This window comes from Temnothorax longispinosus, chromosome 4 (genome assembly GCF_030848805.1).
Source record: "Temnothorax longispinosus isolate EJ_2023e chromosome 4, Tlon_JGU_v1, whole genome shotgun sequence".
NCBI lineage: Eukaryota > Metazoa > Arthropoda > Insecta > Hymenoptera > Formicidae > Temnothorax > Temnothorax longispinosus.
In genome coordinates this window covers 14,307,618-14,334,713 of record NC_092361.1, presented here as the reverse complement: position 1 = coordinate 14,334,713, position 27,096 = coordinate 14,307,618, and the positions used below count along the sequence as shown (strand labels likewise).

Genomic DNA, 27,096 nt, shown 5'->3' with positions numbered 1-27,096 from the left:
AGTGTCTGTGCACTCATTGTCAGTGCCAAAACTGGTACAACAGCTTTTAAACAGAATAAAGAACATTAAAACAACATTTACGTCAATTTATGTTTTCTTCCGAAAGCAACTTCTACTTATAGCGCCTATAACGCCGAAACCCTTTGGATTTGGACATATGTTTATTAAACATTTTCGGCTTGTTTTCATGTGCCACTTGCACCAGTTTTGCCATTGAGTGCACAGACACCCTGTATATTAAATATAGATAATTTTGTAACACTGTCTTGTTAACGCTCCCTCACAGAGTTTTATCTTTATACAAAAATCAATAAAATTTTATGATTTTTAACATATTTTGTGAAACAATTAATCCTTTCTCTTTTTCTGATAGAATCTTTCAAAATTCGATGTTACGTTTTAATTATTGTGCATATTATTGGGCACATAGAATATATATATTTCCAAATCTTACCTATTTTAAATAATAAGATCTCGTAACAAAGTTTTATAAGTCTATTATTATACTGTACACTGAAATAAAATAATGGTGACCATAAATTTTCTTTTAACTGATTGCAGATAATACTACAAGATAGTGGAATTTTCGAAATGCTGGGTCTGGCGCAAGAACTTGGTATAGAAGAACTTTGGAGAAGTTGTGAGGAACACGTGTCTGTTACTTTAAGTCCCGGAAACGCGTGTGCACTTTTAACTGCCGCTTTGGAGGCCCAAGAACGAGTTCCAGGTATATTTAAAGATCTGTATATTTATGTTTTGCATATGCGATAGAAACATTTATGTATCGCATGTTGTGCATTTTTGACTTTTCAATTCTATTATCATAATTCACGCATATGCAAAATGTATGGAATAATTTTACTCACGGCAACGAACGAAAAATACCTTCTTGCTACCTGCCACGTTCTGCTGTCTATTTCTGGTAGCGTGGTACAGATCCACAGCATTTATTCTAATCATATAAAATACGAAATATGAATTAAAAATGCATAAAAATTTATATATTAATTAAAATAATCATAAAATATTATTTAATAAAAGGAAATTTCTTTTTCTGTACACTGCATATTATTTATATTTATTAAATCAAATATAGAATTATCAACATAGTAGAGAATAAAAAATATTCTTTAAAACATCCCTTATAGAAATTTAATACTGTAAGTGATTTTTTGGCTAGTAATTAATCACTTAAAAGCACTATTAAAAGCACTGTTAATAGTGCTTTTAATAGTGCTTTTAAATGGTTAATCACTAGCCAAAAAATCACTTGCAGTATTAAATTTCTATAAGGGATATATTTCGTAAAAATACATGTTTTATCGTAAAATCAAAACAAATCAAAACAAAATAAAAGTACAAAAAACAAAGATAATAAAAAGTTACATTATTATGATTTTTATTAAGTAATATATTTATAAACGCTATGATAAATTATTATTTTATTTAAATAAAATAATAGATAAAATAAAATCTCGATTATAAATATATAAAAAGCGAGATAAAAAGATAAAAATACTAGATTTCAACAGATCTATGCACATCATTATGTAAGAAATACGATATTATTGCAGACCTACAAGTAGGTATTATACATACAATTAACTTATTTGATTTACAAAACAATTGACCACGGATAATGCTAAAATGATCGCGATCTTTGTCAATTATTATTAATTCATGTAAGTACATACGATCTTATAAAGATTACAATTTACTACAATTTATAATGCAATTACAGAATAAACTATACTTTCTAATCTAAACGTTTTTAATTGATAGAATTAGACAGTGATCTAATTGTAAGTTTGCTTGATAAAACTTTCGCATATTGACGTTATCTATTGATGTGATATACTTTAGTAACAAATTTTCTATTAAATATAATAGTGCATATGAAATATAATAAAATTCAATTTTTTATATGATACATCTAATTTTTAAAGTGTCTCAATCTTTGATGCTATCTTGTCAGCATTTTTGTTATTATTTCATCGACCAAATTAGTTCGGCTTTGAGAGAGAGATTTCGAATTAATTCAAAGAAACTTAAGAATCATCTTCGTGTGCCAATCGCATCGGAATCACTGTAGCATCGCGGTTTCAAGCCGCGACGCACTGCCGAATGAGCCGGTGAAACGGCGTTGATCGCGAAGATCCACGACAACCGATACGTTCCGGTGATCGCTCATTACTTTAATCGACACTCCCGACGGACATTCGCGCTCGTTACCCACTTTCAACGATTAAATTTGCGATTAATTGTGGAGCATTTAAGTTCGCCTTCCGAACCGAAAGCGTCGACGAGACTGTCATGGCGGCCGGGCGGACGCGCGCACAAATATTCGAATCTGTAAATTTTGAAATGCGAACAATTAGGGCCGGTATTCATAGCCGGTATTTCATAGTCGGTTTTATTTAAAAATTAAATACGATCTTAAGATGTTATGAATTTATGAACCAATTACAGAGCCGTATTATAGCATCTTAAGACATTAAGACGGTCTTGAAATAAGAACCGACTATGAATATCGGTCTCTAGGGGGGGGGGGGAAGATTCGTGATAAAAATTAATAGATACTTTTCTCTCGCAAACTACAACGATCAACGACGTTTTATCCGACGTTCTTTATAAAGATTTAAATAAATAAATACTTCAAAATTGATTATAAAAAAAAGGCGAAAAAAATGTAATGCACATTTTAATTTAATAGTGATGCGAATAAAATATAGAATAACAATAATTACACCATTGAGGGCCGGTTGTTCCAACCTGTTGATAAACTACTTAAGCCCAGTCTACAATGAGTTGTATCTTAATTAGTCGTAAGTCATAAGTGACTCGACCAATCAACGTAGAGTGTTGGTAAGATGACAACTCAGCAGTCGTTCTACTGAACGCGACCGTGGTCACAACCGCGTCGTAAATATTGGCCAAATGCCAATATTTATGACGCCGACTTACGACAGGGATACGACGCTGTTGTGACCACAGTCGCGTTCAGTAGAACGACTGCTGATGAGTTGTCATCTTATCAACACTCTACGTTGATTAGTCGATTCACTTATGACTTACGACTTACGATACAACTCATTGTAGACCGGGCTTTAGGCTGCATTCCGATATTCACTGCCAGTACTAAAAATCTATAGTATACGTGATATAAACTATAGATTTTCAATACTGACAGTGAATATCGGAACGCAGCCCTATAATAGTTAAATCATATATATGTCTTTGTTTATTCTTTACATTAGGCAAAGATAGACATAATTTAACTATTAGGGCCTACAATGGATGTTGTAGGTCGTAAGTCGTAAGAATTGGCCAATCATAGTTAATTATTCTTCGGCCGCAAGGAGAATAATAGACTGTGATTGGTCAATTCTTACGACTCACAACTTACAACATCCATTGTAGACCAGCCCTTAGCTTATCAATATGGGTTGGAACAATCGGCCCTGAGTGTTACACCATTCGTAAAGGCCATTGCACGTAACAAAGTTTTAGTCATAAATCGTAAGGCCGTAAGAAAATAGACCAATCACACTCGATTATTCTTCAAGTGTGAGAAGAATAATCGACTGTGATTGGTCTATTTTCTTATGGCCTTACGATTACAACTAAAACTTTGTTACGTGCAATGGCCTTAAATCTTTCGTCAAAGTATACTTTAAAATTAAAATTTTTATGATGGGACTATTTTTGTATGTATCAAGAACGATAAAATATAATTTTTTTTATTGGTAACAAGTAACAACTGTAGAAACGAAGCTTATTGGTTGGATAAAATATAAAATGTAAATCACACACATTTTGGTATTACATGGCGCCATCTGACAGGAGCGCAAGTTACTAGTGCTTGAATAACGCAAAACACGCTGAGATAACGAAAGATATCAGGATATCACAGATATCGACAAAATGAATAAATGATACTATTATCAAAGATCTGCAGTTGATAAATTTTGTTCGAATTTATTTGTAATTTTATTACAATCTTAATTAATTAATATTTTGTAAATATATTATATTAGATAAATAATACAGATAAATTGTATGGCGATTCTCGAAATGTCAAAATAAATGGGAGCGTTTCACGATCACGTTGCGATTGACCACAGCCACTCACAGTCCCCAGTGCCTGGAGTTTTTCCACTGGACCAGCCAATCAGATATTTCTAAATTAATTTTTAAATTAACCAATTGACGACGTGATCAATTAAATCCCACTCAAATAAATTGCAACAACTATTTGACGTCAAAGTAACATTTCTGAGATAATATATTTTCGTAAATGCCAGAAACGGTCAGCAATCGTCGAATTAATTATTATTAATAATTATTTATCAGAACATATGTACATATTTTTTGATATCGTGGTGATTTTTGCGAGATCGAAAGTGACTAGGGTCGAGCAGCGCTGTTACAATTGGCATCATTGTTGAGAACGCCATATTGCCGGATTGCCCATATTATTGCGCCATAATCTATTCGGCATCCCACGCAGCACGCTTCCGAAGGCACGCACGCGAGATACATTGCTCGCTGTTCGTCAATCAGTTTTTCAAGTACCGGCGTGAAAATGTCGTACAAGGGGCCGCAGAAAGTCCAGAAGGTGATGGTCCAGCCCATCAACCTGATATTCCGCTACCTGCAGAATCGCTCGCGCGTGCAGGTCTGGCTGTTCGAGAACGTGAACCTGCGGATCGAGGGCCACATCGTCGGCTTCGACGAGTACATGAACCTGGTGTTGGACGACGCCGAGGAGTACCATACGAAGACGAAGAACCGGAAGCCGCTCGGCAGGATCATGCTGAAGGGCGACAATATCACGCTGATACAGAATACCAATCCCACGGTGAACTAAGGAGGAACCTTAACCTCCAACCCGGCGTTGAGTTTTGACGGACGCCGGATATGACTGGGCTCCGAACGCGGGGTCTCTTCTACACGAGAGAAACACTCAGGAAGATTGTTGAACGCGAAAAAAATAACTCTTTAGTCGTGCGAAAAGAAATGTATCGCGTGAATTGATGAATGTATCAATGGAGATTTGTATTTGCTGTTTAGATAAAAGTTTCTGCGAGTCTCAGCGAATGCGAGTTACATTTAAGTCTTGTTGTGAGAAAAGGATCACTTGGTGTTTTACATAAACGCACACATCCCAATATCTAATTTAACTCATGCATACGGACATATAGTTTCAGTAATATAGTTTGTATATACTGTGAGTGCTGTCTGGAAGCACAGATACAAATTTATTTTATACGTTGCATTGGAATATAATTTTTGTGGAAATCCATTCTAAACTTGAACTATGTAAAAGTAGTAAACAGGATAAACGGAATGTATATAACCAAATATTAAATAATTTTATATTCAAAAACATTTTTATTTTTATCTATCCTAACATCCCGATATAAAAAATAATCTACGAAGAAAGATACAGAAATAACGTAACATATCTATGAGGATAATGTTTAATATGTATTCATAAAGCAAAGCAATTTAATAAAGATTGCCATTTAAAAACTTTCTGCAAAAAGATATGAGCATATAAGATACTATAAAAAGTGAAAATACTTATTTACTATTTATTTACTAAGAATTATTGAGAATAATTGTTTTAAATTGTATATATAAATATTTTTTAATTTTTCGTAAAATTCTTGGATTCATTAATCATTTAAATTTAAAGCGATTCTAAAATCTGAGTTTATCCCAGAAAATTTTACTTAACATTAAATAAGATTTAAATGATTATCAAGCTAAACGATTATTTGTCGTTTGACAGTAATATTTTCTGGGATAAACTCATGTATTAAAATTATTCTGTGTCATTTTTTTCTATTCCTGTTCATTCTTGTATTCTAGGAGGAAAAGCTGCTTGCTCATCTTTTATCGAGAAATGTTTCGCTTTTATCGGGGAAAATGCCATGGATACGGTGAAGACGACAGCATTCTGCAATCTTCCAAAGGATGCTTTAGTGAAATTGATATCGTCGGATTATCTCGGTTTGGAAGAAGAGGACGTATGGCGGGCTGTCCTGAATTGGGCGAAATATCAGGTTCGCTTATTTTTTAAGTCTTATTTTACTTCTCAAACTACTCCGAATTTATGTATTAGAAATTTGACGAACTCTTTTTTTACAAACTCTTTATTAATAAACATGATACTCTTAGGCGGGAGTTACACAGCCCACGCAGCACTGGACCGAGGAAGAGCGCATGAGGGTATGCCAGCACCTGTCCGGTGTGATAAATCACGTGCGGTTACTGTTGATCGACAGCCAGGTGTTTGCGGAGGAGGTAGAGCCGACGGGTGCGGTGCCGATAGAGATGTCGTTGGAGAGGTACGAATTTTTCAATCCCGATCGATCGAGCGGCTCGAAATTTCTAAGGTACGATCTAACGGGGCGGCACTCACCGTTTGGCGGTATCGCCTTCGATCTCGACGTTTCGCTTTAGGTATAGGTATGCAGCTCTGCCGAGCAAGTACTCGGAGGTGTGCTCCGACAAGCGATTGCAGCCGCGAGTCAGCCCGTTTCTCTTCCCGGGCTCGCAGATTCTTTCCAGGGACAAGGTCGGCTTCCAGCGGGTTCTGAATCAGTGGTACGGCGTGTCGAAACAGGGCTGGCGGTTGGTCTATCGGTAGGTTTCAAAAGTATCACGCAGAAAATGCTTCAGAAGCGAAACAAGATGACAACACGATCAGTAACAATAGGCCTGTTCTATTTAGCTGAATTTCTTGCACGGTCTATCTTCTTTTTTTTCTCTCTAATGTGAAAAGAAAAAGAGGAAAGATAAACCGTGCAACAAGTTCAGCTAAAAAGAACAAGTCTAATATCACATAACAAATTTATTTCTATCGAATTTCTCTCGAATTTTAGTGCTCTGTACACTGACCGGCAGGAATGCCTGGACATTTTGATATGTATATGACATATATGTACATGTATATGTATATGTATTATGTCCAGGTATTCCTGCCGGTAGAGTGTACATAGTATTGTACCAACTTATTGAACAATTTTGAATATCGATAATTGTAGAAAATGTACAAAAAATGTTGATGCTTATAAAACAATCTAATAATTGAAAAAACGTAAAATAAATTACATTTTATCATACGCAGGAAATGCAATAATATGTCACGCATTTCATATTGTACGATTTATAATCCATTGTCCATTACTTCTAGAGCGTCGACTCATGGCTACTCAGCGGCGTCTTTTCATCGGCACTGCGATAACGTTTGCCCGACGTACGTGATAGTGCTGGTGAGTACAGAATTTTCATCTAGATCTTTTTTATATTAGCTCTACAAAAGGCTGCAAAGATCCTTATATTATACTTCAGGGAGTGCGCGGCGAGATATGTGGAGGATTCAGCGATGTTCCGTGGGGTAAAACTAACTCGAAGGCGCAATACATCGCTTCGGAAAAGAGTTTCCTTTTCACGTTGACGAATAATCAAGACGTACCGCCGACGAAGTTTGACATCGTGAAAAAATCATTCGCGATCTGCTACCATCCGGAGTAAGGACTGCCGCGATTTTTACAGAAGATCTCGGCCGCCGCGTTCTTAAAATAATTTTGATTTAATGTAATCTATTGCAGCATAGGGCCAATCTTCGGTGCCGGAGCTGATCTGCTTATATCGAGCAACTGCAATGTCAACAAAGAGAGCTACAGCAATCTGCCGCATAGTTACGACGGGGATCACGCATCTAATCAGTTGCTCATGGGGGACTATCATTTCTCGGTAATCGACTATGAGGTTTTTACCCCAAGTCATCCTGCTCCCAAATCCAATCATTAAATTAATTACCGTGATAAAATCAACATTTGCATATACATTGCTTTTCTTTCGTAACAAATATTTGCATTATGGTGATTTACCATCCGCGGGAATTATTTCACATTATCAAAAAGTAATGGTAATTCACAACATACAAATCGTACTTCTATATTCATACATATCACTTTAAAACAACGGCGTAAGCAAAGACTGATTATTTTTTACTCTTGTATTTTTATAATTATATTTTACTTATACCAGGTATATACTTATGCTCTTTCTTGAATAAATGTCACACCTTTTCGATATTCATTTGGCTTCGGCACTCGATAGTCGAGGAAAGTAAGTATAAACGTACTGTCGCGGAACTACACGTAATAGACGATTTGTATGTTCGTCAAACAGAACATTGCGAAAAGCACGCATATGTGAGTATAAGGAACGAGAACGTATTCGTGAAACCGTCCGAGTATTTGTGGCACACATACACATATGTACTATTTGAATATTCATATAGAAGTATTACGACTAAATGCGGCCATCTGTCATCTGAAATTATCACGTTAAACAGTTATGTTTGTAAATTCAGCGTAGCCGACCATATATTCTCGTGTTTTTCGCCGTGTGGATTCGCGTATATATTAACATCAAAATGCGAGACTCAATTCTTCGTCTTGACATCAGGACAAGACTGTATTTAATATTTCAACGAAATAATAATACATTCTTTTTAAGGAACTAAATAGTATCCGGATTTTTCACCACTTTTTTGGCTTAATATTACTAATATTGATTTCAAATCCATCTCTTTTAAATGTTGTAATCAGCAATCATACAATATCGAGAGAGAGATTCTATCATTTCCTATCTTTTATTTTAAAGTATTTTAAAGTAATTAAAAACTTTTATTTTAACATTATTTGAAGATCGGAATACTTTATGATTTTTTCTGTTAGATATATACTTCTAACTATATAATAAGGCATAGTCGTAGGTGAAATTATTGCAACTTTTTGTTCAAATTTTTAATGTAAATGATAAAAATTTGAAGAGAAATTGAATTATAGCAGAATATAATTTATCTAATCCTAAAAACCAAATTGAAAAAATTCAGTAGAAAAGAGTCTGTTTTAAATATCCAATTCTTTAAAAAAAAAGCTTTATCGTTTAAATTAAGGGAATGGGCACGTGTTTTATTTAAACGGATCATATTATTATATCTCAAGTGGTAAAAAAAATAATTCTTTTTATTATTGTGTAATATCTATACATCAGTGTACACACAAATAAGTACTTACTGGCCCCGGTCCCGTTCTCACAAAATATGCCGATCGTTTATTTACAGATTGTTCACATCACTATCTAGCAATGTATACGAGATGTTTTACTTATTAGATGTACGTTTGACTAACGTGATGAAATAAACACAATAAACATGTCCAGGATAAAACGATTTCTTATATACATATATATTGTAACTGTTGGTACAATACTGGCCTTTATAGATTATATTCGATCTACAAGGAGTGCTTAATGAGAAATGTTAACAATAATCAACAATAACTAAATATAATTCGTTAAAATTATATACATCTTACAACTACACAACTGTATCGAAATATGAGATGCGAGTCTAGAATTGCGACTGAACAAAGAAATGATAATACATCTTAAAAATGTGATAATTTTTTAATATTATGTGAGTGTAATTCGCGAGACACAACATTTTAAAGAATATCTATTCGGAAGCACACAGGAGAATTTTATATCAATTGTAACAAAGCACAACTTTATTTCTATGATCATTTAAGTTATGTATCAAGTAAGTATCAAGAATATTCATGTATCAAGTCATACGTGTCTTAAAGATCTCTTTACGTCATCTTTTAGACATGCGTGCTGTCTAGGAAATGTTATTCCAACTGCAGATATTGTGATAAAATTAAAATCGCTTTATTCTCTTCTTTGGGAGAACACGTTGCTGGTGGCTGTCAGTGTATCGAATAAATCTTTAATTTTCAACGTTAAACAGCTTAATATAATTTAGGATATTAAATCTTATTTTTATCAAGATGAAAGAGTCAGTTATATATATATATTTTTTTATTTTTGATGTTTAATTTAATATATGAGATCTTAACTTTCAATCTTATAAACAACTATACAAAACCATATCGTACAATCGTCGTTAACTTCTCTCTCTCTTTCTCTCTCTCTCTCTCTCTCTCTCTCTCTCTATTTTCTCCGATGAAAATCTCAAAGTATCGATTGCCCGACACGTAGGCGATACGAGCTACACGAATCGAACGATTTCTTCGTCTACCGGATCGCGGTTGTGTGTGTCCTTCGTGCGGCTTGCCTTAAATTCCAGAAAGGCACTACTGGTCGTGAACAAGTCTACAAATCGCACTGTAATTCCCTCTTAAAAGCGAAGCTGTGTTCGACGGTTATGTTGCCACACAAAACGACGGCAAAAATCGTGACACCTGTGAGAATCTAGAACCGAAATGCAGAGAGAAAAAAGTTTCCCCGAAATTCTCAACCACGTTCGTGATGACTCTTCGCGAATTCATTTGCGAAAGATAGGTCTTGAGGGGTTCTCAAGTATCGCAATCATAAAGAAAGGGATAGTAGCACGTGCTGTTCAAATTTTAAGTCGAAATCGATGTTTGAAGCTAAAACTATAAAATTTGTATATATATATATGTATAAAATATTTTTAAAAATTTAAACAAATCTACAAAAATTACAAAGACAAACCATACTTAAAAAAAAATGAAAAAAATGCATTTAAAACATTTTAATGATGATTAGCAGCAAGACTTTATCTTTCAAATTTAAATATTCGATTGATTTGCATAGGAATCGAAATAAATTACATAAAAGTCTTTTTAATTTATATCTTGTACGTTAACCGATACTTGTACGTATCTATTAAGGCTCTTATCCGTTATATTAAAAAAAAAAAAAGGAAAGTGAATGAATGAAAATAAAAAACTACACTATTAATTTCTTTCGTTTCGGATATACTTCTTCCTCGCTACTAGATATACCGCGAGAGGATAAGGGGGCCACGGAGAACGCCGCCGCGGCGGAAACGACATCGGCAGCCGTGCAGGCGTTTGTAAGATGAAACGGCTACCGACATCGTATCCCTGTACACTCATTGTCAGTACACTGGTGCGTACACGTGTGCGCCGCGATGTGTTCATCGGACGACGCTCGCGCGTCCTCCGTCGTTCATCTTCGTCTCGCGTGATTACTGCGAGCGAGCGAGCGAGCGAGGGAGCGCGAGGCTGGCTCGCGCGCTCATTAATTAAAACGGTGGAATCTCGTTAAAGGCGATTGGCTGTTGCGCAAATGAGCATCGATCGGCGGCTCGCTCGTCTCGGAATTGAGACGTCGACCGTCGGCCGTCGCAATTTTTTCTTTCTTTCTTCCACGACGCTCGCTCGCGCTCTGTCGAGTAGAGCGTGCGCGTGCTCGCGCGTTTAGCCTCGTGCGAAGCAAGGTGGATCGCGGGATTTCGGTTGTGCGCGAGCGAGAAGGTAATTAGGGGATATACTGCGAAATCACGCCAATCACGCGGCCATTCAACATGTGTGTATCTCAGATCGTTGCATCGCTCTTCTGTGCAGCCGATCACATACATGCTCGCGAGGGTTCGCAGTGTTCGCACTATCGGCGCAGCGGTGAATAGGTTTCGATTTTTTCTTACGCGGTTAATATATAAAAATTTTACGTGCTGTTTCTAATATATAAAATAAATTTTCTAAAATTAAAAGCGCGAAAAGTATTTGAGGAATCTTCCAACATCCTGGAGATTGAAGAGCTTTTATACCACGTAAGAATGTAATATAAAATGTGGAATAAAATAAAATATAAACTATATGTGTAACATATAAAATAAAATATAAAATACAGAAAATTATAACATTATATTTACATTTGATATGTACATTTTTTAAATTTAAAACTGGATTCTGCAAACGTAGCATATGTGCAGCTACACGAAACGCCCTTTTCTTGTCAGATTTATCTGCATTTATTCGTCTGCTGTCTGTTTTGTTTGTTTGCAATAAGGCTTGGAAATATTTGAAGGTATTTGCTGTTCATATACGCGACCAATTGCCTAATTTTTCACAATACAAACATTTACGGATTAATCCTTACCAAACATCAGTTCGCTACGCGTATCGATCTTTGTAGCGCGAAAAACCGTGACAATATTATGGCCGTTATATCTAATACTAATGACTAACACCGCCATCAGTGCTCATTGTTATTACAATCGCATCTTACTCCGCTTTTCTATTATTTATCACTTTCCCTCTGATACTGCTCTCCCATTACTTCACGTTTACGTGACCCCGTGACCATGCGTAGAGTGAAAAGTGAGCTATTTTAAATTTGTACCTTTCAAATGTATATAACATATGTGCAAGATCTAACATCTATCCCATATACGATACAATTTCACACATTATTAAACACACATATGCACTCATACCCGCGTAAACGTATATGTATATTATATTATAGATGTATTATATATTGTATATAAGTATATGTCCTGCGTCTCTCTCTCTCTCTCTCTCTCTCTCACACACATGCTTTCAGATATAAAAATAATTCTAAATCTATTAGACGGCTACATAACTTGCGTCAGTATTTACTTGGCACGTTATATTGTTAATAAACGAAAGTAATAGTAATACTAATATCGTAGAATTTTTCTATGATAAAGGTATATTTATTAATGTTTTTTAATAATAAAGATATACATTTTTGTATCGTGCTGCCGATGTGTTAATAGAAAATGTAAAGGTATTTGAAACAAGAAATGGAAAATATAAGTTGACATTACAAGTTATTATCTTATTTTACAATAAATAAATTAATACAAACTTGAATTCTTTAGCTTTTATATCTGAAATACATTTAAGCTTGCTAATTATTAGTTTTGCTAGTGTACTAGAGTTTATTGCATTTCGTTTTTATTATAAAAAAATTTCTATGAGCTATATTTTTGTATATCATTGATTTTGCAATTTTTGGCGATGCGTGAGTTAAACTATGAACTTTGAAATAGCAAAAAAAGAAAATTTGTCATTTTCTTCAAAATATTTGTTCATTAATTGTTTTCGATGCATTTTTGATATCTTGTTGAAAAACAATTATTTTCTTTGAACATGTTTTCTATAAAAGAGAGTAAAGATTTTTGTCTCTAACATACTTTACATCCAATTTCTGTTAATAATCGTAAAAAACTCAAGAGTAAAAAGTGTCTCTCTACACATCTGATTTTAACGTGCTTTAGAAATGTTATTAGCTTGATCTCTTCATGAAATCAATAATTTTTCTGTTTTAATTTAAGAGAATTGAGTCAAAACAGAAAAATTCAAATAAGATTCTTCAACATCGCTGACTATCAGCGCAATTTAATTTAGATTATGCAGAAATATTGCGACAATAGTAATAATTTTTTTGAAACAATATTTATTGTTACAACAAGCGTACAAGTTTTTGTTTCTTTTTAAAATTTGCATACAATTATCTTTTTACTTTGGTTATTGACAAACAGGTCTCATCTTTTTCAATGACTTCACTCGCGAACATGTATTGATTTAATATTAAAATGTAAAATATAAAATATTTTTGGAACATTCTATACATATGCTTCCTAATATAATGTTCGAAACCCAAAAAGAATACAATTTCACAGTAAAAGCATATAGTCTCATATAATCTCATTCTACAATTAATTATAATTTTGGTTTGAGAATTCAGTGTGAGACATCAGTATGAGAATTTTAGAAAATTATTGTATTTAGAAAAATTGTCAGCAAACAATACAATAAGTTTTTAAAATTATACACTTTGAAATTATTTCTTTTATAATTTACTAATAATTTTTTAATTAAATGTAATTATTTTTTGCCAAGTCTATTAAATTACGCGAATGGAATACAATTTTATTTTCTTACATATCAGATATCTCAGAGATCAAAGATTTTGATCTATTTCGAAGTTTTTATTTTTTCTTCGCTATTTGCTTGCGGGTACTCCAAACCAAGATTCATCATACATAAGCAATCGATAACCATCAGAAGTGTAATGAAACTTATTCATTATTAATTTGCTTTTTCGATCAGCTCCTTTATCTTGGGTATTTGATGAACATCTGTTTTTCTATGAAAACATTCTAATAATAAAATATAATTGATATACATTTTAGTAATTTTACTAAATCACGAGATATGCCTATAACTAATCGTATACTTAGTTCGTATACGTTGTACATATAGATGTATGTACAACAGTTTGTGTATGTCAACTTACTTTCCAACTGAACAACATTTAATGACCTTTTTTTACTAAAATGTTTTCGCTACTTTTCTCCACTTTTTTCAATACTATATTTCCAAGGTTCGGTATATGTTAGAAATAATTGAATCAACTTAGAAAGTTAAAAAGATTATAGAATGATGATATCAAAGAACATTAAAATTCGCTATTGAACATATTGAGAAAAAACGTGCTCCTCCATATAATTCTTATATAGAAGAAGAAAGTCATGCGAGGGAGAGAAAATAAAGATATATATATCAAATAGCAGCTTTGGTCTTTTTACGTGTATTGAAATAAAAAAGTTTAGTCAGTATTCATTATATAATTAACCACAAATTTCTATATAAATACATATACTATATATAATCAAACATATATAATAATATATAATAATAATATATTATTATATTAAATAATAATATACATGTATCATAAATATATTCATATATATATACATATATTTATTCATTGTATATATATGTGTATATGTATATGATATAGAAATTTGTGAACTAGGATTTCCTTTATAAGATATAACTAAAATTTTTCTATTAAACTGGAACAATCATTCTTTAAAGCTGTTTCTCTTGGTTTGCTTGCTTTAAATTTCAGTACGTATAGAATTAAGTGAAATTCTCTCTTTCTCTCTCTCTCTCTCTCTCTCTCGCTAACAGAAATATAAATACCGACGCAAATGCCTCAGCAATGTAAACTATTTTATTTCGTTACTTAAAGATTTAATCGACATAAACAAAACTTTTCCTACTTCGTTATCTATCGAATGTATCGAAATATAATTTTCGTTGTTAGCGCACAATAACGATAGCGCTCGATTATATAAAACTAGAGAAGGGCCGTGAAGAAGATCACAAAAATTTGACCATTTCTAGTCTCAAACGGCACAAATTCGATTTTCTCAAAAGCTAATCCATATAGATTATTCTGCAACTTGATCTCGTGCATATAAACGACAGGACAATTACGCGACGTGAAAGCTATTCGTGTACACGGAACCTTGTAATAAGAGAATATTGTGATTAAAAACATTCTTTGTTTCCCTTGCACTATTCGTGTAAAGTTAAAAATGATATTATTATAAAATATCCCCGTTTTTTTTTTAAATAAAATAAAACTGAGAAACTGTATGTGAGTAAATTTAAATAAAGCGTGATACACTTTGTCCCAATAGGGATATAGGTGTATTAAAAAAGAAAGAAGAACATCGTCGTTTCATCTTAATCGTTCTTGTCCTTTCGAATTATAGTCAGATCTTAGGATCTTGTCGTTAAATCTATCGGTTTCTTCGCAACCGAGTTATCTGCATCGCTGACGTTATCTATCTCATCGTCTGTCTCGTTCTGCAAATGATCACTAACGGGTGTGGTCGCGCCGGTTTTCATAGAGAGATCTATTGGATCGTCCTGCGGTGGTAGGCAGGCGACTTCCCGTTCCGGACTACACTCGGCTGAGTTATCTCTGGAAAGTCGTATTTTCTTCCGCGGTCTCTCCGACGTTTGCTCACTCTTTAGGACCATATCCAGGCAAAAACGGTCGTTATTGTTATTTTTCTCGTAAGAGTCTTTGTCGTCGTTTGACGACGTTGAGATTCTCAACGCGGTCGTCGTAGCCGCGGTTGTTGTCATGGTCGACGTCGTGGCGGTCGTGGGCTCGTCGTTCTCATCGCTCGTAGTCACCGGCGAACGTTGCAGTATGCTGGATGGATGACTCGCCATGAGGGGATGTGATGGTGATGCGCTGTGCGTCGGATACATGTAGGGCGAAAACATGGCGAGATTGGGTGGCGGGAGAAAGGTTGACTGCAGGAACGACATATTGCTAAGTGGGAAGCTTAATGTAGGCAGGCTCAGAGCGGCCAAATCAACTGGCAAGTGCGAAAGCGGTCGAATACTATGATGCCCGGCGAAGGCCGCTCTCCTTTCGGAGACGTCGACGGAGCTGTCGCTATTGTGGGACTCGGGCGAGCTTATGTTGGGCGAGTTGGAGGTCTTGTAGTCGTCCGCGCTCATCATCAAGGCTTCGTCCCTGCCATGATTGCCATGGATGCCGTGGATAGGCGAGGTCGCCGGATTACGTTGCTGATGTTGCGACAATTGATGCGACATGAGAATAGCCGGTTGGTAGTGTTGCTGCTGATGCTGTTGACGCTGCTGCAACTGCTGTTGCTGTTGCATCTGTTGCTCCAGCTGCTGCTGCTGCTGCTCTTGGGTCTGCTGCTGTTGCAATAGACAGTGAATTTTGAACCAGTTCGATCGGCGACCGTATCGCGAGCCGGACTTGGACATCCCGACGTGCAGACATTTTCTCAGGCGGCAAGATTTGCATGCGGTGCGGTTCTTCTTATTTATCACGCACTTGCCGTCGTTCTTGCAGTCGGCGATGCTGCTCAAGTTGTTGTACGACCGTCCGAAGAAAGACTGTAACAAGAATCATGATCGAGCCAATTAGTACTAATGTACTGCATATATGAAATGAATTTGCTCACGTGCGTTAAAAATTAATATACCGAGAGGTCGGGTTGACGCGACATGCGATGCTAAAGAAGCATGAATTACGTTGGAGGATATGCGCGAATAAATCATTTTCTAGTAAAGAATTTAATTAGTTATACGCGAAAATTAAAGATTTACTTATATATTATAAAATATCAAGTCTTAGGGAATTAGGTATCTTATATAAGTATATATACTTATCACAGTATACCTATATAACAAGAAAGAATGAAAGTACGTATATATATTGTATTCCGAGGATAGTTCTTTTTACAGCATTGTTAAATTTCGAAACTTTAAAAATTCCCAAGAATATTAAAAGCTTGAAATATTCCTTGCCTTTCACAAATCCACGTTTGCAATTTTAGGATTAACTTTCATATGTTTTTTTATAAGTTTGTTAAAAAATAATATCAGTTGTGCCGTCGATTCGTCATCGACGGTATCTTGAAATCATCATGCAAGCCACGTCCCAGCAAAGACGACGAGAAGAGACGAAAGGCTTGTGGAAATTATCGGCGCGACACTGCAACAAACGGCATTGTAACACTTGTAACAAGTACAACGCCGGAGTCGTTAACGTGTAACCGTACACTCTCGTTGTCTCATTCATGGTGTACGAGCGGGGGAGAAGGGATGTGAGCGGGGTCGATGGTCGGAGGCGCGTGCGGCCTGCTGTTCTCGTGCTAATTGCCCAAATGGTGCAATTCTACGTGATTCCGACACTGCGCTCGTTGCTTTCGTTACCGGAGATGGGGAACAACGACCCCCCCACTCGGTCGTCAAGATTTCTTTCTCTTTGTTTCTCTCTTTTTGCATAGAGGGAAACACGTAAAAAATTATCGCTCTAAATATCTCGGTCGTATAATGAATGGCGTGGTTTCAATGGCGTGGTTTTAAGATAGAATCTCCGACAGCACAAGGCAGGAGCTTACTAAATCTTCACGTGAAGAAAATACATTTTACAGAATAACATTCTCGAATACATGACATTTTTAATATTTAATTTTGTGCAAAATATTAAACGATTTTAAACGTATATCGCCATTGCGAGCTGTCGCTTTTTATAGGCAGGTCGTTGCGAGACAGTTTCGGCTCGCCTCGCTTGGATTGATGGCTAGAATTTCCCAATCGTCGCGGTTTATATGTCGCTCGGCGCACAGCAGGCTCTGTCACATCGCCTGCGAATCGGTGAGCGTTTAAAGGGACGCGCGCACGCGGCCGCGTTGTCCACTTTCGCTTTTTCTGCCCGTACGCACGCCATATTATTAATCGTTTCTGGTTCGTTTGTCCTGGAAACGAGCTCTTCCTGCGGCCTGGTGGTCCCGATGCGCGCATTGCCGAGACCTATGGGCCGGCATCGCGTTCCACTTATTTTCGCCGTCGCCGTCGTCGTCGATGTCGTCGTCGTCGCGCTTGTCCTCCACCTTCTTGCCGGGGCGAGACGCTTACGCGAGGAAGAAAAGGAACGCGCGACGCTTCAGAAGCGATGACACAATTGAGAAAATGCTACCGTTATTACTGGTCCCTCTTTCCCCGGGCCCCCCGGCCGTGCGGCCCCATCGTCCGTCGCGCACGCTGAAGTTATGCAAACGGTCCTACTTGGAAGCCACGCTATGCTCGTTTCGTGGCATCACGTTTGGACAGTTATTAGGTCTTCGGGAAACTCGTTTAGTACGTTTGCGAGGTAGGAAACAAAGGATTTTGGAAACTGGAGTGGTACGTTTTTATTACTACGGTTAAATTCGAGAAGGGACTTGAAGAACAACGGTTATCATGCTAACGAGCGAAAGTTCATTATTATTCGAAATAAAAAAAACTTGTCTCTTTTATATCTCCCTTTACGTTCTGCCTCTTTTGTCTTTCCCAGTGAGCGCTCGACTACGATGTTTGTAATTCCACATTTAAGAGTTTAATTATACAAACGTTAAAAGCTTATTATTCAAACAGGAAAAGGGAGCAGGACCCGGGCGCACGCGAGAGATTCCTTCCTTTCCGTTCCGATCGCCGGGCCGCCTCGAGACGCCGTTTCCGGCGCTTCGCACTTGTCCGCCACAATTGTTTCCGCCCTAGTTCACGGTTACGTCAGCACGACATTGTTTCGTTTCGTTATTTTCGTTTTCAGGCCCATCGTAGCATGTCAGCTCTCCCTCCTCCGCGCGGTCCCGCGGCCCTTCCCCGCCGCCGTTCTCGTTTTTCTCGCTCTTCGAGCGCTTCACGCTTCGAGCGAGCGGCTTTTTCAACGCTGATGTGGCCGCGGGGATCGGATCGGTTTGTAGCGTTCTGAATCGCAGGCGCGTGCACTCGCTGCTTTCGGACCACTTCGGACCAGGTTGACACGCATGCCTGACCGAACGTTTAACCTCGGCCACGGAGCGGTTCGTGAAAGCGATCGCTCGCTTGCGGCTCGTGGATCTTTGCGAAACCGCGGGAAAGAGCGTCGCCCTGGCGGCGCGGCGCGGCTCTCCGGTCGTCGCAGCGGCCGAGAAAGAGCGCGGCGAGGAAAACTTAGCTATTAGAGCGATGGATCAGGAGCGAGGTTCTCTCCTCTCGATCGCGGACGCACTTTTTCGATGGTTTAGGCGAGACCGATCTCCTTCACGTCCGCTGCCTCTCGGTAGAACGATTCTTCGGAACGCGAGTCTCCCTTTGCGATATTTCGAGCGTGCAACGCGAAGTACAAGATACAAGTTCGAATTCGATCTTATGTCATCACTTTTGTTTCATCCAATTTGCATGTACTTTCCAATCTCGATGATGTACGGTAATTACGTAGATATTAAGTATGTAGAATGTAGCAGGTGTTAGACAAGATAATAGAAAGCTTTTTATCATCGAGAATCTCCAGTAAACACCAAGTAACACTAAATGCACTTACATGCAAGTTACAATTTCTTGCTCAACAATGCAAATATAATGTAACACGTATGTTACTTGATGTTTACTGGGTCATAATAAAACCGAGAAAACGAGTTTAAATTTAAGTAGGAAAGATCAAGAAAATTCGCGTTATATATAATCGTTCCGTTAATCGGTTTTCAATTTTGCGCAGCGCAATTGTGCCGTAAGAAAGAAAAAAAAAGAGAGAGAGATAGAAAGAGATAAAAAATTAAACAAAACTCACCTTGCAACCCTCGCAGGTGAATGCACCGAAGTGGAAGCCAGCCGCTGGTTCACCGCACACCTTGCACTGTTGGTTCATCTGCAATAGAAGACAATCGATTTCTGAATGCGTTAACGAACTGGCGGTGTATGTACATACAAATGAATTACTCTGCACTTCACAATGTGAGAATATTACTTTGGTGATTAAATCGGAGAATTCTGTTTAAAGATATTCGGAAAAATTTCATCGTTCAGATAATATTATTCTTCTTCTTACAAGTCGTTTCTCTCTGATGACTGAGAATCGTGACCTCCATAGTCAGTTAACATGTCTACAATGTGAATATCATTCTAAACATCTAATTATTTATTTATTCCCTTACCTCATAAATAGCAAATAAAAGACTGATTGTTATTGACACAAATTATAACCGCGACCTTCCTAACGTATTGTGTGTTGTTCTGCTTTCCAGACTTTTTCAAAACATATAAAAGTTAATTTTCTGAAAAGATGCTAAATATTTCTCGCCAATATCTATATATGCGTATGAAATAGCTAAAATGATCAATTAATGATATAAACAAGATAATTGTATAATAATTAAATTTACCTACTAGATTATTGTTTTCGCGATATTAAAAGATTAACGCCGGAAATTTTTTCAAGCGTCTTTGCTCCGCGCGATTTATTTAATCGTTTAATATTTCTACGCTTAGTTTCTGATCTTACACTGAGAAAAAAAATTGTTAATCCCAAGAAATATTTAGTCCGATACGTTCAACTAAACATTTTAGTTAGTTAACTAAACATTAGTTGTTTCAACAATTTATTTAGTTTCTTTAATCAAGAATCAATTCAACTAATGTTTAGTTAACTAACTAAAATGTTTAGTTGAACGTATCGGACTAAATATTTCTTGGGATTAATAAATTTTTTTTCTTAGTGTGCGTCGTTTCGTATCAATATTTTCTGAATAATTCTGCGAGTTGTGAAAGAACATTGTTGGAAAATATTAGAGAAACTGAACGGACACTGTGTTAGATATATCGAAATTATTGTGCATTTGCGACAGCAGAAAACGATCGTGCGACGCTTCTTCCAACAAATCGCTTCCTACGCGACGGAAACGAAAAGTAGATCAAACGCCGGCGATATCTTTGACAAGTCGACGATGCAATCTTTATCGTGCGCCTACACCGATCGAGCGCACGATTGGGTAAGAGAAGAAGCGCGTTGCATAATGCGCCGCTTTGCAGTGCAGCGCGAGCGCGAATCGCTGGATCGTGGCAAAGCGGTGCGTGTTACGTTCAACGAGCGGAAAACTCTTGCGCGCTTGCTTTTTTTTCTCTCGGCTGTCTCTGTCTCTCTCTCTCTCTCTCTTTCTTTTTCTTTCTCTCGCACCCGTGGCTTTCAAGTTCCTCGCCGACTCCTTTCGCCTTCTTTGGCCGATCGTCCAGAAAACGGACCGTGGCTCCGCGGTCTCGTTTTCACACCTCGTCGCACTTATTTCACGCCATGATCCCTTGCACAATGTGCATTTGCGTAGGCCAGCGGAACGATACCGTGATCGGAAACGGACGGGATACGGGATGGACCCCTGCCGTAACGTTTCTCGGCGTGACTCTTCCTTTTTTTATTTATATATGGGTTCTTCCTCTTTTTGACCGTTCGCGACATGTTTCCGACATTCCTCGAATTCTTCTCTACCAAAATGTGTCTGGCGATCACGAATATGGGACAATAGGAGGTGACCTAGATGCTTTGCCGCGGTCCGAGGGCATAACCGTACCCTACCTCCAGCGACTTTCATACGTGACAGACTGACGCTAAATGGGAAAGTAAATTTCAACTAATGGAAAAGACATCTATGTTGTTTGATCAACGGAGTCTCTCCTGACCTACACCCAACAGTCGTTGACACTTACCATTTGCGGAGATGACGCCGTTTCTGCCGCGGTGTACCTGCGCGGTTCGCGCTTGCAATTCCGTGTTTGTGTTTTTTTTTGCCCCACCTGCATTCGTACACTTCCGTCGCGTCACGCAACAATCACCGCCATTTCACCCCAGTGCTTCGCGGTGGTAATCTGTTTGATGTATAGGACTATTTTACGCTTGATAATTTATTCCGTATTATTTCGAGTCGCGTTCAGGGCGCAAATATCTCTTCTTACGTGATCGTTCTGTCGCCACAGTTTACGATATTTTTCTAACGTCGTCGAAAAACCGGCGGTATCCGTGTCGCGGCTTGCTCGGTGACGCTCGACGGCCGACAAAACCCAACGACATCGCCGAGCATTTCTCAATTGTGGTCAGATTATTCGGTATGATCTTATTAGCGACAGCCTCAAGGCTTCTCATTTTGTAAGCCTAATTGCTTGGATTTTTCGTAGATAAGAGCTGAATGACATTCGCCTGACGATGAACAGATATGAACCAACCGCGCGCCTGATCAATGGCAACCTGTGTTGATTAGAGGTGTGCATCCGGTAACAGCGGGTAACAGGTAAGTCTCACTTGGTGATTCCTATGCACGGCAGTGCGTTCCGTGTCGATGCAATTGCGATGTTTAAATGATATTGTTGTCGTGCCGAGGTGTCGCAACACAGCACAACACAATGTCGCCAGATAAAATCAAACGAGGTTAACGGATTAGATTCCGCATAGAAATGGAAGAAATTATCAAATATAAATAATCACATATACTATAAAAATTAAAAATATCAAATTATAAGTTATATAATTAATCAATTATTAATTCTCGTATTTTTCCCTTTTTAATATATTTACTTTGTAACATTATTTACTATTTTATGTTATTTACTTATAATGTTCCTAAACATAACTTTAAAAGGATTTTTAAGATGATGATATGTGGCTATCAAGTGCATTTACGTAGAACTAAATAATTTTTATTAGAAATATTTAAAGACAAAGATTTAAAAAATCACCGTAAATAGGCAAGGTAAATCAAACGACGTCCTGGTTTTACCCAGGCGAATAATAAAAGCTATCTCTCGCTTCGCGAGAATTATTCGTTGTAATCGGGAATTTTACAATTACGTCCAACGATAAGTGGTTGCCGCACACTTGTTATGCCGATCTCTGGTCGCCGCGGTCGGTGCATTATAAATAGCTGATTCACGGCTTGGTAATCGTAATAGCCCGCGCGACTCCGCACGCGGGATTAAAAATTGCAAGCTATTATCGTGTGTCCCCTTCTTTTTAATTTCCGGACGATCTTACGTTTCCTCACAGCAACGAGAGAGAGCTTGACTGCTGTCCTTTTTACGCTAACCGTAACGAGACGTTATCGCGACAACATCCGAACACGAGAATACAAATCTGATCTTTGGCAATGTAAACCATCTGGAAATCTTCGGTTCGTCGCCGAGCGACGGCGGCGGTCCATTTTTGCGGGCATAAAGATGCTCTATAACGAGCGCTCGTTTCTCATCGACATATGGCGACAAAACCGACAAAACTCGACGCGTATTATCGCCACGGGCGGATCGCGACGACGATGATCATCGTCGAGATTGTCGGGGACCGCCATAAGGCCTGACCTTGCGAATTGCGTGCAATTGTTGTGCCAAACAGGCACCGGCTCGCCGTGAGAATCGTAACGTACTCCCGCGCAAAATCTCTGCCCGGCGATCATTGATATGATGGCTGCGAGGTGAGCATTTGTCATGGTGCTTACAAAGCGATCGATCGTCGTGTAATTTCTGCGAATCGCGCGCCGCGTTTGTTCTCCTTTCCCATGCTGACCTTCTCAACCACCCGCTATATCTTTCATCACGAAAAAAAAGGACTCTCCCGTCGAAGAGTAGAGTTCACTTTTAACCTTGATACGAGATTCCTTTAGGCGCGCAGCATCATTTGAAAATTTAATCTAAATTTAATCGAAATCGTAATTTAATTAAGGCGCAAAAGGATAGACACGCAAAAATGAGAAAAAAAACTGCTTAAGCGGAAATAATATCACATAGTATAATTAAGAAAAGCCAAATATACGAGCAAATAACAGATGCTATAGTTAAATGAGCTATAGTATATTGTTAGAGTAGACAAAGATAATGTTTCTATTCTAGGTTAATAAACTATAGCTATTATTTAACGGTAACATTTTTTTATTTGCTCGTATTTGGCCCTTTGAGTTTTCTTTGTTTTCACGGATAGCGAGCGCTTACTTATTTAGATATTTATTACATAATGTAATTTTACATTTTCACGTTAAGCTAAATGTTGAACCTTAATAAATTGAATAAACAGAATTTCTCACGATTCCAATAATTATTACGATTGTAATTCCGGAGCACGTGACAACAGAGTCGCACAAGAATGTGCACTAAAAAAGAAATAAAACTGTAATCAGCCAGTCTATATGCTCTGCATCTCGCAGTGAAGGTAATGGTGTCGATATCTTCAGACTTCAGAATCACGGAAGAAGACAGAAGTGGACTACACAATTTCAGGGATTTCCAGAGGCAACTGTTTGGAAAAAAAAAACAAAAAAAAAACGAAAACCATAATCGGAAAAAAGGAAAAAGAGGAAAAAAATAAAGGAAAAAAAGGATAGATACAATAATGAGAAAAAACTGCTTAAGTAGAAATAGTATCTATTATATAATATAATTAAAAAAAGTCAAAGGGCCAAATACACACTAAGAAAAAAACTTTCTGCATTTTAGTAAATATTAGTTTGCATACAACTGTGACTCCATTTATTAAAATACAGAAAATTTTCCTTTTTATTAGAATACTTTTTCTCAGTGCACACGAGCAAATAAAAGGTGTTAAATTAATTTATTGTTCTAGAGTAGACAGGCAATATGTAAATGGTTTTATGTTATCATCAATACTTAGATTTCGTTCTATTTGACTGATTTGACTAAAGTGCAGAAGTAGATTTAATAAATCGAATTATCTATATTTTTTTACGCAAAAAGAGATTTTTTCCCATCAAGTTAATAAATAGTGGAGAATAATCGAAAACACGCGATTTCTGCATTAATTTATAATTTTCTTTGTGTCGAAACTATGACATGTGTGGAAAAGCGGCAAGGTTAAAAACATTAAAAATGTTAAGAAAATGAAATATAAAGCTCTTTCTAAAGAGTTCGCAACAATGGCTAAAGGTTTTAATTGGCTTCTAACTCTTACGGTAAGACATCTGCCCTATACTTTAAGTCTATTTTTTTAAGAAGAAAGTAACCGTTCCTCTGAAAAGAATAAAAAACGTGCGGGATCGGGTACAGGCGTGTCTTCTCGTTGTATTCTTTCCATAAAAAAATATTTTTGCTTTATCCTTTCTTTCTCATAAAAAGAGTAAAAAACTTTGCCATTTCGCATTCTTTCCGAACATAGAGAAATTTTATGAGAAAGGGGACCAGGGGCAAGGATTTTTTTACGACTACTTTTTCCGGCTTACTTTTAATTAACGTCAAGGTGTGCGCTAAAAAATATAGGTTGCGATTTTTTTGTCGGTCACACATAAATGCGCTTTCTTCTTTCTTTTTTGTTAAACTGTGGAAAGATTCATGTCGATATCAGAGCGTTGTGTGGATCGAAGCTGCCCGGCGGCGGCCGACGGGCGGTTCTTCTCGCTATCGCTCGATACTACCGTTTGAGAGATCGATCGTTTGCGCATTTATTCGCCCAAATTAACTGACGATCTCGACTGGGCGCATCTATCAACGCGGCGATCGATCGTCCCGCGGGATCGCGCAACCTCATCTCGGCGAAACGATGATGGCTCCAGTTTGCGAAGAGCAACTTCCGTTCTTTCGAAACGATGCGGCGCGGCGTTCCGCAGCGCGCGTTTCTGCCAATCGGCCTTCGCATTGCGCGCGACGCAACGCAACGCAACGCAACGCACCATGGCGCTATTTCCGATTCTATTGTCGTAACCGGGGCCCTCGATCGAATGCGCGGACGATTCGTCGCGGCGTGATGCCGCGAATAAATTCTACGGTTTACGAAGACGCGCGGGTCGGCGACGCACGCGCGTCCATCAGGCCTGACGAGCCGCGACCGAAAACTCATCGCGATGCCTAATCCGCGACGAACCGATTCCGTGGCGGATTCTCATCGCTCTCGCGTGTTTCGATCGCGCTCGCCGTTTCCGAGGCATGACGCGGAATTACACGGGTCGATATCATTAAGACTGCATCAAATACGATTCCCGGGCACAAGCGCGTCTAGTAAATTAGTTATCGCACTGAACACATAACGTGGAAAGTTAACTGGATGTATACCCTTGTGCTAAGCTGAATGACGTCGCGATAATGTCTCGTTACGATTGTAGCTCCAAATGTATTTTTTCTGTCATTAAACTATAAAGAACGATTTCAAAAATAATGAGATGTTATTAAAAACTTTGATAGACGTTGCGTTTCAATATTATTTTCGGCGCACACAAATCCTTAATTTAACGACTAGAGTATCAAGAAATATTACGTACTTTTGTCGTTACGATGAATTAACGTTGTGCAGATATGTAAACAGCATTCGGCAGCGACTCGATTTTAGATGAAGCATTCCATTGTATCACAACCTTTCCGAGGCTATGTCTCTCGAGACACTACTCGCCCTCTTATAAGATATTGAATTCTGCAAGATTTTGTTCATTGTCCAGCTGGCTGCAGGTAGAGGGAAGATGGCACAAAATCGCAGTCACACTTAGAAAACAATTTTCACTAGAATGTATGCGTTTAAAAAAAAAGTCTCTTGTCACAATAAACTTAATAACTCCGGTCATGCACTATTCGACAGTCGAAACTGATGTCTCCGAAAAATAATCACTTTTCTTTTTCGCGGGCAGTTCCAGAATTCCGTCATGAATTCCGGATTAGCCGAAATGTCTGTATCTTCGGACTCGCGCCTCGTCGCGACTGCCTTCGCGCAACAGGTCGCGAACCGACCGATGGCGTACGCGATGGCAAGTCCCCGCGATTGGCGAGACCGGATAACGGAAGAAGATGAAGACTCTTGACGCGCCGATGACCGTTAGGTGAATGACTTTGGTAGGCGAGGGTGTCCACATCGATTCTTGAATCGGCCCCCACTTCTGCACGTTTATTTTCCGTGGTCCCACTTCGACTGCCTGATCGGTTCTCCGCTCGCTCGCTCGCTCGTTTTGCCGCGCGGATCGGCTCGGGTCGCTCGTGCGCTCTCGTAAGTATACCTCGAATGGGCCTTATGGGCATACTGTGCGACGGATCAGCGGAGAAGCGTGCACGGTCTAACCGAGTGGTACAGGTGGGTTGTGGGTCCTGTCAGACTGCCCTGGTGGGGATTCTGCTGGGGGACCGGATAATCCTTCTA

The 27,096-nt window shown here is 38.0% G+C and overlaps 3 protein-coding genes across 4 annotated transcripts in view; 2 read left to right on the top strand and 1 right to left on the bottom strand.

The window, feature by feature from the left end:
* LOC139812034 (serine-enriched protein) overlaps positions 1-9,418 on the top strand; it is a 43,509-nt gene extending 34,091 nt beyond the window's left edge. The window contains exons 4-10 of one of the 2 annotated variants that reach the window (XM_071776656.1): positions 562-727; positions 5,878-6,071; positions 6,187-6,356; positions 6,472-6,654; positions 7,205-7,283; positions 7,363-7,541; positions 7,623-9,418. In XM_071776656.1, coding sequence (XP_071632757.1) covers positions 562-727; positions 5,878-6,071; positions 6,187-6,356; positions 6,472-6,654; positions 7,205-7,283; positions 7,363-7,541; positions 7,623-7,824 — 1,173 coding nt within the window. In that variant the 3' untranslated portion in view covers positions 7,825-9,418. Of the gene's footprint in view, positions 1-561; positions 728-5,877; positions 6,072-6,186; positions 6,405-6,471; positions 6,655-7,204; positions 7,284-7,362; positions 7,542-7,622 lie in introns of both variants that reach the window. The other variant, XM_071776655.1, reaches the window with a different exon arrangement.
* On the top strand, positions 4,476-5,389 carry LOC139812036 (probable small nuclear ribonucleoprotein E). The gene has a single exon (XM_071776658.1). It carries the CDS (start codon positions 4,586-4,588, stop codon positions 4,868-4,870), a length of 285 nt encoding a protein of 94 aa, XP_071632759.1. The 5' UTR covers positions 4,476-4,585; the 3' UTR covers positions 4,871-5,389.
* A 2,304-nt stretch (positions 9,419-11,722) lies between the features above and the next one.
* Positions 11,723-27,028, bottom strand: LOC139812035 (uncharacterized). The gene is made up of 3 exons (XM_071776657.1): positions 26,234-27,028; positions 19,789-19,866; positions 11,723-16,589 (listed from the first exon to the last, which is right to left on the bottom strand). The coding sequence occupies exons 2-3, from the start codon at positions 19,864-19,866 to the stop codon at positions 15,426-15,428; spliced, it is 1,242 nt and encodes a 413-aa protein (XP_071632758.1). The 5' UTR covers positions 26,234-27,028; the 3' UTR covers positions 11,723-15,425.
* Positions 27,029-27,096: the final 68 nt, after the last annotated feature.